Source organism: Gasterosteus aculeatus, chromosome 9, assembly GCF_964276395.1.
Source record: "Gasterosteus aculeatus chromosome 9, fGasAcu3.hap1.1, whole genome shotgun sequence".
NCBI classification, from domain to species: Eukaryota; Metazoa; Chordata; class Actinopteri; order Perciformes; family Gasterosteidae; genus Gasterosteus; species Gasterosteus aculeatus.
The window spans coordinates 18164143-18174482 of record NC_135696.1 but is presented as its reverse complement, the minus strand read 5'-3'; the positions used below and the strand labels follow the sequence as shown (position 1 = coordinate 18174482).

The window sequence follows — 10340 nt, the reverse complement described above, 5'->3', positions numbered from 1 at the left end:
GAAAGTTTGAGAACCACCACCAGATACTTGGATAAGAATGCAAAAAAAAAGGAGGAAAACAGTAAGTCAATATGTGAAAAATGTAGATTTTATTAAACGCAACAGAAATAAACAAACCATTTGTTTCAGGGTCTGTAAAACTGGTTAAAAAAAAAAAAACTTCTACAATTTGAAAACATTGTGTCCTTCTGCACAGTTTGACTCGTGCACTCTGAGACTGGCTGATGTTGGTGGATCAGACGGACCAGAGGTTCCTCGCAGTTCAAAACGGACATTTTATTGGGCTAACATCGTACGATTAACCATTAGGCGGTTTTTGGAATAAAAACAGGACTATTATGAAAACGCATTAGCAAGCAAAACTTGATGGGCATTTTCTTTTTTTTACAAAAAGGAGATTTTGTAGAAATAAAATTGAACAATGCTGCATTGTAATGACATGAGGAGCAAATGCAGAAAACAATTAGAATCGTTTCCTCTTGAGGATTTCTGGTTTCCAGTTGACTGGATGGCTTTCTTCCGTCTGCAAAAAAGGAAAAACAAAAAGGGTTTCCATCCGTCTGCCGCCATCAGCTAACGCTAAAATAAAACTATGAACATCGCGGCCGAACTTACCGCCGTGTCGTCCTCTTTGTACACTTTGATGGTCTTGTCGGCCTCGGCGGTGATCAGTCTGCTCTCCGAGTTGTCGAACATGCAGGCGAAGATGCCCGACTCGCTGTCCAGGGACCCGGGCTGCACGGCCGCGTGAATCCGCTGGAAGTTGTAGCCTGTTCTCCAATCCCACATGTGGATGGTTCCGTTGTCGGCTACGGAGACACAACGGAGAGGAGTATCGTCCGTGCGATGCGTTTAAAACCCGACCATGTGATCCCCTGGACCCGTTGGCCCAAATAAAAAACCCAAAACAATTATCTAGTATGGCGCCTCAGAAGTCCTGGTTAATTGTGTTTACCTCCAGACACCAGCACGCCATCAGAATTAACAGCCAGAGTGTTGATGATGGCGTTGTGGCCCGACAGGTTCTGGATGAAGTTGCCATCTGGGAACATCCACTGCTTGATGTTGTCGGCTGAGCCAGAGGCAAAAGTGTATCTGAGAGGGGAATAGAAGACAAAACGTTACTGGTGATTTATCAACCCGAAGGCCAAACGTCTTGCTGCTGTGCAATTCAGTTCCAACGCAGACTCATTCTATAGTAACGCACTGTACACTACATACATTAGGGCCATACAACTTACTGCCTGGGGTGCAGCGCCAGAGTTCGGACAGACTTCTTGTGGTTGGTCAGAGTTGCTCGGGTTTTCCCAGCGATCAGATCCCAAAGTCTGATGGTTGAATCGTGGCTTCCTGCAAGACGTTAATCGGTTGTCATTTAAGCAGCTGGAGGCAGAACGATCGGCGACGACTTCCATGACGACAGAATCAGCAGCTGGAGGTTCAATTTACCAGTGATGACTTGCGGCTCTGCACCCTGACATCTCACGGTGGCCACAGTGTTGGTGTGGCCCGTCAGCGTGTGCACGTTAGCTTTGGACCGGATGTCCCAGACCTGCGGGGACAGATCGGTTAGGAGTTAGTCCACCATGTTATTCACACGTCAGCAGGGTTGCCTACTTGGGTTTACAGGCTGGAGTGAAATTGGGATCACTTGGCTAAATTGTGTCGCACGCCGGATCGTGGACACATTTTATTACAGCATCAATGCAAATGGTGCATTTGTTCAAGAAGAACACCAGTCGAAGTGCAATATCTCATTACTGGGAATCGCAAAGTTGAAATGTGGTCTCATCTAGTCTTTATTAAATGTTGTTACAACTCACAGGCACAAATGTGAACTTACCCGGGCTGTGGAATCCCTGCTGCACGTCACCAGCACGTCAATGGTTGGATGTAGGTCGATATCGTACACCGCACTAAGGTGTCCGTGGTAGTGCCTGATGACCTAGTACACAAAATCACATCGTCAGGAGAATACTAACCAGGATAAACCAGCAACTGAAATCGCTTTTTAACGGCCCTCCCATTACGTCATACCTTGTTGTACTCCAGATCCCAGCACTTGACCTGCTTGTCCTCTCCACAGGAGAACAGGTAAGGGCTGCGGTTGCTGACCGCCACGCCACGCACCGTGCTGATGTGTCCCGTCAGGGAGAGTTTCAGTTTGCCACTGGCCAGGTCCCAGATCTGTCAAGACAAACGCCATTCATCTTATAGTAGCACATTTTTAAGGACATTCATATAAAGTTGTAGATACTGAAAAAAAGCAATATGTTCCTGTTGGTAACAAGTTGTTAGAATATATTAAATATAGTATATAATTTTTTTTTTACAGGAGTAGATTTTCCAGACATCACGTTTTCTTTTTTTTATTCTGACACATTTCAGCTCTACTCGCCTTTATGGTTCTATCAGCGGACCCCGTGACAAACCACTGATTCCCCGGCTCCACGGCGATGGATCTCACCCAGCCGAGGTGACCGCTGATGACCTATCAGATAAAACATACTACGGCTTAGCATAACGCACACAGACCACAGGTGCAGTCCTCGCTTTGGCATAACGGTGTTGCGGCCAAATTATTTGTATTTACCCGGAACAGCTTCCAAGGTGGATGCCACTGGGGTCTAGGCATGGTTGGTGCTTTCCTCGCGAGCGTAGAATTTCTGGTGCCGCCTCCTTCCAACAGCGACTGGGAGAAATAAAACATTTGTGCGTGTGTGTCAGCTTTTCACTTCTGCGTCAACAAGATGCCTCATCAACGTGCACATAGTCCAGAAGGTACCACGGCGGTCGACTGGGGGTGAGATCTCTCTGCTCCGCCTGCGTGCCGATGGATGTCCCCCACGCTGGCTGCAGTGCGGCTCGCGTCCAGCCTGAAATTCATAAAGCACGTGGACCTCGCTTACCAATACGAACAAGTGATAATTAAGAGATTGAGATCCTTAAATTTACACACAGTGGAGGGGAGAATAAAAAGAAGAAGCTTTACCTGGCTTGTGATGGCGGCAAAGCCAGCGCCATGGAGTGGACGCCTCCCTCACTTGGATTCCTGTGCATCTTTGTGTCAGCGGTCAGGGCTACTCCTGTAGAAAGAAATTCAGTGAGCGGTCGCGGTGCAATTACATGCATGCAGCTTGGTTAAATTAACAGTATTTACCGGGTCCAGAGGGATACGCATGTGTCCCGGTGATCAGGTAATCCGGGTCATCCCCTGAAACACAAACCACAGATCAGTTTTTGGGCCTCAGCAACAGGGACGCTTTTCTTTAAATTGTCCCAAATAAATAACAAAACATTTCTCAAAACCGGAAGCAAAGAAATCACATATCTGCATGGACGCGTTTCCTTTGTAATAAAGTTTGTTTTACACTCACCTGGCTGTGTGTAGCTCTGGTGGCCCAACATACTGCCAGCAAGCTGGGACACTCTTTCCGTCCCTTCTTTTAAGACAGGCATGTGTAGAACTGCACTGTAATCCGCCTTCAGTTTCACACCCATCTTCATCTTGTGGCTGCAAATACAAAATTGTGCATTCAAAAAACATTTATTTTTGACCATAAAATGCGATGCATAAACAATATACAGATGATTGCTTTGAGCAGTAGAATCTGTTGTCATGGTGTGTCACGTTTTACATAACACTAATATATTTTACATAATACTATAATATATTAAAAACAGATTCATCCGGTTTGGTTAAGCCACTTAAATAATAGACATATCGCTGACGACTCTGCATTTTCAAGCAATGGAAAAGTGTCTTTATCAATACGGTGACGGTAATGATAAGCAGGTTATGAAAATGAAATAATGGAATACACTACTGGTTGTAGAAATATGAAATTGAGTTAACAGATTTTCAGAAGTTACCTTTCTTCGTCCTGCGCGATGGACTTCGCGTGGTCGGACACAAACATATCATGCGTCCTTTTGAGGGACCTGAAGACCAGAGTGTGGACAGAGTGCTTCTGGACGTCCTGCACAACGAAATAACAAAACCTCATGACATTAAATGTTACCTACACCTATTCGGCGACATTCATAAAACGCCCCCAGGCTTCAATATAAAGCATACGAGCAATACATCGCATCGAGAATTTAACGCAATCCAGCAATCAGCCGGGCCCCGATTTGGGATAAGTTACGTTGCGGAGAGTCTGAGCGGGAGATAAAGAGAAAACAACCCAGGACGAGACTTCAAACCTCGAATTACCTCGGCCATTCTGATGGAATCCACACGGACAAAACACCACGGCGGAAGAAACTTCTCCTTTGTTAGGATTAATGTTTGGTAGCTCTCAAAGATGTAGCACGATCATGAAAACATGGCCATCCGCAACGCCGGTGAACCGTTGAACCGGAAGTAAAAGTCACCAACAGGAGGCGGAAGTCATTCAGCGCCCCCTTCCGGCCGGGAGGCGTAAACCAATACAATTATTCAAAACAACACCTAATGAACAAAGGCTGCACAAGATAATGTTATGACCGGATTAAACAAGTTCGATTTTGTATTGTCAGTAACAATGGTGTGTGTATGTATGTGTTGATATAATATATGAAATTTGCAGTGAGCAGTACAGGCCAAAGTTTGGTTTGCAGCCTCCTGTACTAAGCCATGTTTGCCCAACAGGGAACATTGATCAATGGTTATCCAATCCTTCAATGCCAAAAAACTTAATGCACTTAGTGCAAAGTGTGCAGGAGTCCGTTTCAAGTAGGAGGTTTAACAAACTCTGCGTTTCCACTAAACCTGCTTCTGGAAACAGACTGGTGGCCACGCTGTTGCATTGTAGGACTAATCAATCCGGTTCAGAACTAAAAATATTCATGCAGTGTTGCTGTGATTAAAGTGAGATCAATTTCTAAAAACACCCATCAACTGAAGGGACTTTGTAAAGTAAGGCAGAGGGGGGAAGGGGGAATCAAGCCTTTTTGAATAATTATTTTGCCTTATATTAGACCATTTTACTTGGCACGAACTTCGACAACAAAGATGGAATTTGGACTCCACATGTCGTTATTGACTCTAGTGCAATGAAGCATGAGGACAAGAGCTACCAGCAGTACACAATGCAGAGTAAATAAACTGATCAAAACAAACATGGCATGCTCCGATCAAACTCTTAACTCTTAATAACTGGTGTTATTGGTGTCCTGAGTGATACTCCAGTTAGTATTCAAGGGTTGGCCTTGGGGTATAAGTGAGAGAAAAAAAAAGTTCACTTCATAGGTAAGCTGTTATTAAAGATGAATGCATAAAAAGATATACAAATGTCAGAAGATTAAGGCGGAGCAGCACATTAACATAAATGTAAGTGGGGTGTTTTCAGGGAGATTATTTATTTTCCTTGTCTCTTTGAAGAGCACTTTAGTTTAATTAATTTGCAAACTTCCTCAACTTATACTGGAATAGTTTCCAGTGCCTCTTGCACTGAAGATCACTGCCTCTGTGAACATTTTTGACCATTCAAATGATGTGTTGAGTATGACATGTATGGTGTTTTGTTCCATGTAAAGCAAATTTATTTGAACTGGTGAAGGTTTCAAATAAACCTTCAACTGAATTGGCTTAAAATGTCCTCTAGCAAGTTAAATAATCCAAAATCCCAAAACTTCTGTAGCTCGTAATAATCTGGGTGAATTTTTAATCATTTTAAGAGTTATTGAAGCTCTCCCAGAGTGGTTTTGAATTTGTCATACAGCTAATAAATTGGACCCATTATTTATTTAAGATGGTATTTTTTTCAAAGTATGTGTATTGGTCATACATGCATATGTCCACTTGAAAAAACTGAAAAAGCACATGAAAAAGTTTTGGCAGATTCCATTCCGATATTTATCTTGCAGCGTTCTCGATTATTTATTTTTACGAGCTGCGTTTGTCTCACCTCCACATTGTTTTCACAGAGCAGCTCTGCGTCGACTGAGTCCAACCAAGGCCACGAGGTAATGAGCATTTTAAGAAAAGATTTATTTCTAAAAACAACACTGAGGACAAACAGTGTCCTGCCAAGTCAGATCAGTAAAACCGTTACAAACATCACGCATCACAAAGTCAGCGAGTGTTTTTTCTCTTACAGATGGTGACGCTTTTTAAGGTGCATACCTTGTTGCGAACAGTTTTGTGGAACTTCACACGTTAAACTGCTCTCAACAACGCCTGCTCGTTGCCATCGAGTGACCAGGTCATGATGTCCGGAAAGGGTCGTTGCCGTTGAGTTTTTCAAATACATTTATTGACGCTTTGAGCACCTCAAGCTGAGAGCCATTTCGTCCCATTACATTTAGGAAAAGGCAGACACATTTTCAAGACAAAATTTCAGGAGCAAAAGCTCATTTCTCTTCTTTTTAGAACTCAAGTCCGGGGAACTGTTTCACGGTCTGCTGCCCACCGCCCGCCGTGATGCGGCTGAGCGGAATGAGCTTCATGGTCGTCTCCTTCAGGGAGTACCAGCGGTTGTGCCACGTAACCCAGATAATGCCATTGTCGAAGCCAAATTCTCCTGCGTCCTTTTCCGTGTACCTGCCACCTAGACGGAGAAAAACACAGGCCGTTAAGGGTGGAAGCCATTTTTTTTCCCCCATTCATGTAAATGAGTGTGTGGGGGCCAGTTGATCGTTCTTCTTCTTCTTCTTCCGCTCGTAGTGTTTCAGCCACGTGGTCTTACCCTGGTAGTATTTGCCGTTCAAATGTCCGGCGTGACATCTGTTCATCCACCAGCCGGAGCCGTCCTGCTCGGCGCAGTTGCCCCCGTACTTGTCGTTGTCCTTGTCGAAGGTACTGAACTGCATGCCGTTGTGGGACGTGTAGAACTTGTCGCTGGGATCGTCCCCAAAGTCGAAGCCGTCGAAGGCGTCTCCGGCGTCGCCCCCGAAGTAGTACCCGTACGTCAGGCGGTACATGTCGATCTCGGGTCCGACTCGGAACATGGTGTAGTCGGCATATCTTCAGGAGTCCACGAAGAGGAGAGAAGAATCAGTTTTCTGGAAACCTCGATGAGTCATTTTTTTTTTTTTCCCTCTTCAAAGGGGGAAACGCCCTCGCGGGGTCATGTTTGCCCCGAGTCCCTTTGCCCGCCGCTTGCGCAATCTGTTATCGCACGCGCGTGCGTGTGTGTTTGTGTGCGTACGTACTTTTTGTTGCCGTCCCAGTCGACGAGCTCTATCCTCAGCACGGTCGGCATGGTGGTGGTGGCCGTCAGGAGGTGGATCTTCTCGTTGCCGAGCCAGAACTCCGTGGTGTCGTCCGGCGAGAGGTAGCCGAAGCCGTTCTTGTACTGGATCCAGTCCTTCTTGAAGTCCAAGCTGCCGTCGCGTCTCTGTGGAGGCGAAGGAGTGATCGGTGTCAGTCTCCATGGCGGGGGACAGTCTTTTGGACCCTCCCCCCCTTCAGACTTTATGATAAACTTTGACATATGAATTCATACACAACCGGCCTTGCATCATTTTTTCCGTTATATCCAAAGAGAGCAGTAACGACAGTGAACGCATGACCCCCGCTAACAGTCCCTTATTACGACTTGTCTTTTCTTTAAAGCAAAAAGGCCTTCTTATTGACAGCAGAGAGACATTTGTCCCCAAACAGTCCAGGACACGTCAATTTAAACAGAAAAAAAGATTGTTTTTTGTTGAAAACAGACCAAACAACCAGAGACTCTGGAGGACAAGTGCAGGGGGGTCGTACCCTCTGTATGACCGTAAAGCCGCGTCCGAAGCTGTCAATCTCACAGTAGACCAGGAACTGCTCGGGGGCTTTAGCTGGCTTCACATAATAGAGGCCACTGATGGTGGCGCCTTTGTTCGCAATATCCTGGCAGTCTGATGAACGAAACGGGGAGAGGATGGAGAAGAAAGAGGTTAGTTAGTGCAACATATTTTTTTAATCCACATTACAGATTATTTTCCTGTCGTTGGATTTATTAATTTGTTAAGATTGAGAAATAACTTGTTAAACCCAATCGATTGCACGTTGAACAAATTTTCCATATTGATTTTTTAGTCCCTAAATAAACACTGAACTCGGCCAAATGTTCAGATGAGCCGTGATTGAGAAACCAGAGAGGATGATCCGAGGGTTAATGAATGTCATTTTCCTTGTCCCCCCCCCCCCTACCTGTTCCTGTGAGGGGTTGGATCTCCACCGAGTCCTTGCAGGGCTCACTGCATTTCTGCTGCAAGTTGACGGAGAGTTGCTTCAAGTCTGACATTCTCCTCTCGTTGGAGGAAATTAAATTCTGAAGATCACTGGAAAGAGAAGAGAAGTTCTGAAGTGCAACACACGGAAGCTTCAAATATATTATTTAACAGATAAGACAAAAGTAAAAAGCTACAGAAAAGAAGAGAAACCATTGAGGGATCTAAAATCAGAAAAATGTGTTAAACATAATAACAAATGATGAAGGGCAAACGGTGCCTCACTTTATTTGCTGCTCCTGTGCAATGACGGTCTGTTCAAATCGACGGATGTCATCCAACATACTTTGGGATTTTTTGTAGTACATATCTGAAATATAAAGCCGGTCTCGGTAATGATCCCCACGCAGCAGCTTTTCAATACTTCTGAGTTCTCGTCAACGGGGGGAATCGAACGCACGCTACCTGGCTGCGAGGTCTTCTGGGCTGAAAGCGCAGAGTCCTTCATGTAGACGACGGTCTCCTCCGTCTCCTTCGTGAAATTGGCGATTGACTCAAGTTGCTGCTGCAATCTTTCCAAATCCCTCTCCACGGCCGGCATGTACCTCAGCATGTAGTCAGACACTCCGCATGTGGTGGGACAGTACTCCCCCTGAGCACACGAAGAACACTCATCAGCCGCGCACAAATCCATCCACACAACACCGTCTTTTGTCTCTGGCTACTCACAAAGCCGTCGTTTCTGGTGCACGTGGCGATGCTGTCTCCTCTGGTTTGCTGCACAAACAAAAGAACCACCACAACAACAACAACAACAGCATGATCTAGAGATCTGCGCTCAAGAAAAGCCCGGCGGCCCAAAATCGGAAATCCTGTGACTCACCGCCGACGAGAAGGAGAAAAGCAGCAGGAGTCCACCTGCCGTTGCGAGGAGTGATGGAGCCATGTCGCCTGGGGACGCCAGTATCACGCTCGTCTCCTCCGGGGAATGGCGAGCTGCTCGCCCGCGCGGGATATTTATCCGATCAAGGTCCTCGGGTCAGCGTGCGATAAGGGGGGTTCGTGTGCAAACATCCCACTCGCTGCGGCGCTGCTGTGACTCAAAACGTTTGGTCACTTCCCAAACGTGACGGGCACTGCAGCGGAGATGGAAGGAACACGTTGTCCTTGGTCTCTGATTTGGTGGGTTAAATGCTCAGCGCTTCAAAGCATCCCAACAGTAAACTCCACTTGACCGAGGATCCCAGATCCTTCAGATCAGTGGTTCTCAACCGGTCTGGCTCCGGGACCCACCATCACCCCTTAATGACAAGCCCAAACCCAAACCCTAAACCCAAACCCAAATCGAGGAACATTCTCAACTTCTCAAATTTATTTCATGAAAATATGGTGCAGTTTGAACCTGAGAGAGTATGGAGACAGAATACGTGTGCCAACACAAAAACAAGTTTAATGAAAAAACCAAACACAGCTGTTAATTCTAATTAATTCGCGGACCCACCAGTTGAGAATCACTGCTTTAGATGGACTAAATAAGTATTTTATCAAAATGGCAACGATAAAAGAAAGCTCAGCCGTCACACTTTTCCGGTTGCACTAATGCGGTTGTGTCATTTACGTACAAAATGTCATCATATCCAAACGTCCCTGTGAAACATTAACTCAGCCGGTTTGATGGATCAGCTCGCAGGCGGGCGAAAACACACGGGGGTCCGTTTCTGCCAGGACAATAAAAACAAATCAATCGGCCTCTGACGCAGCTCAAAGGGAAGTGTCGTTTGTAAATGGATGTGAGGATTTTAATTTGACCTCTGTCAGAACTCTGAGTTAAAGTGCTTATGATCTAAGCATCCTTTTGTTATTTTTTCACGTGTTAAGCGCTAGAGGTCGGGGGGGGGGGGATGATGCCGACCTTTCACTAGAAGCCGAAGACACATTTTCTGTGAGATGAAGCTAAATACGACTAAAAACTGAAACATTCGCTGGTGCGCTGCTCTGAACATGTGTGTGTGGGTGTGTGTGTGTTTGTGTCTTTGTTTACTTGTGACACACAAGGGAGACAAATGAATCACAGAATTAACAGATGTTGCAAAATCAACCTTCAGGAGAATGAAATGTAAACTACGACAGAACCAGACACACTTAATTGCTTCACTGATTTCACTCTGAGGAAACAAAGGAGATTTCACACGTTTTAGGAAGTG

The 10340-nt window shown here is 45.5% G+C and overlaps 2 protein-coding genes across 2 annotated transcripts; both read right to left on the bottom strand.

The window, feature by feature from the left end:
• Positions 1-66: 66 nt before the first annotated feature.
• Positions 67-4381, bottom strand: plrg1 (pleiotropic regulator 1). Its single transcript, XM_040186658.2, has 15 exons — positions 4217-4381; positions 3874-3980; positions 3378-3514; positions 3161-3214; positions 2993-3086; positions 2786-2876; positions 2594-2692; positions 2399-2491; positions 2038-2187; positions 1844-1945; positions 1450-1552; positions 1242-1350; positions 956-1095; positions 616-809; positions 67-523 (listed from the first exon to the last, which is right to left on the bottom strand). Exons 1-15 carry the CDS (start codon positions 4223-4225, stop codon positions 464-466), a joined length of 1542 nt encoding a protein of 513 aa, XP_040042592.1. The 5' UTR covers positions 4226-4381; the 3' UTR covers positions 67-463.
• Positions 4382-6217: 1836 nt separating this feature from the next.
• fgg (fibrinogen gamma chain) lies at positions 6218-9317 on the bottom strand. The gene is made up of 9 exons (XM_040186654.2): positions 9020-9317; positions 8866-8913; positions 8602-8788; positions 8422-8506; positions 8117-8247; positions 7688-7821; positions 7138-7322; positions 6672-6949; positions 6218-6533 (listed from the first exon to the last, which is right to left on the bottom strand). Exons 1-9 carry the CDS (start codon positions 9080-9082, stop codon positions 6352-6354), a joined length of 1293 nt encoding a protein of 430 aa, XP_040042588.2. The 5' UTR covers positions 9083-9317; the 3' UTR covers positions 6218-6351.
• Between the last annotated feature and the right edge of the window lie 1023 nt (positions 9318-10340).

Excerpts from the sequence above, each read along its gene's own strand:
- fgg (XM_040186654.2), bottom strand. The coding sequence starts at position 9,082 with ATGGCTCCATCACTCCTCGCAACGGCAGGTGGACTCCTGCTGCTTTTC. Across the intron at positions 8,507-8,601 it reads CCAGAAGACCTCGCAGCCAG|ATATGTACTACAAAAAATCC; the intron begins GTAGCGTGCGTT and ends TTTATATTTCAG. Across the intron at positions 7,323-7,687 it reads GCTTTACGGTCATACAGAGG|AGACGCGACGGCAGCTTGGA; the intron begins GTACGACCCCCC and ends TCGCCTCCACAG.
- plrg1 (XM_040186658.2), bottom strand. Across the intron at positions 2,693-2,785 it reads ACCCCCAGTCGACCGCCGTG|TCGCTGTTGGAAGGAGGCGG; the intron begins GTACCTTCTGGA and ends TATTTCTCCCAG. Across the intron at positions 2,188-2,398 it reads CCGCTGATAGAACCATAAAG|ATCTGGGACCTGGCCAGTGG; the intron begins GCGAGTAGAGCT and ends TTGTCTTGACAG.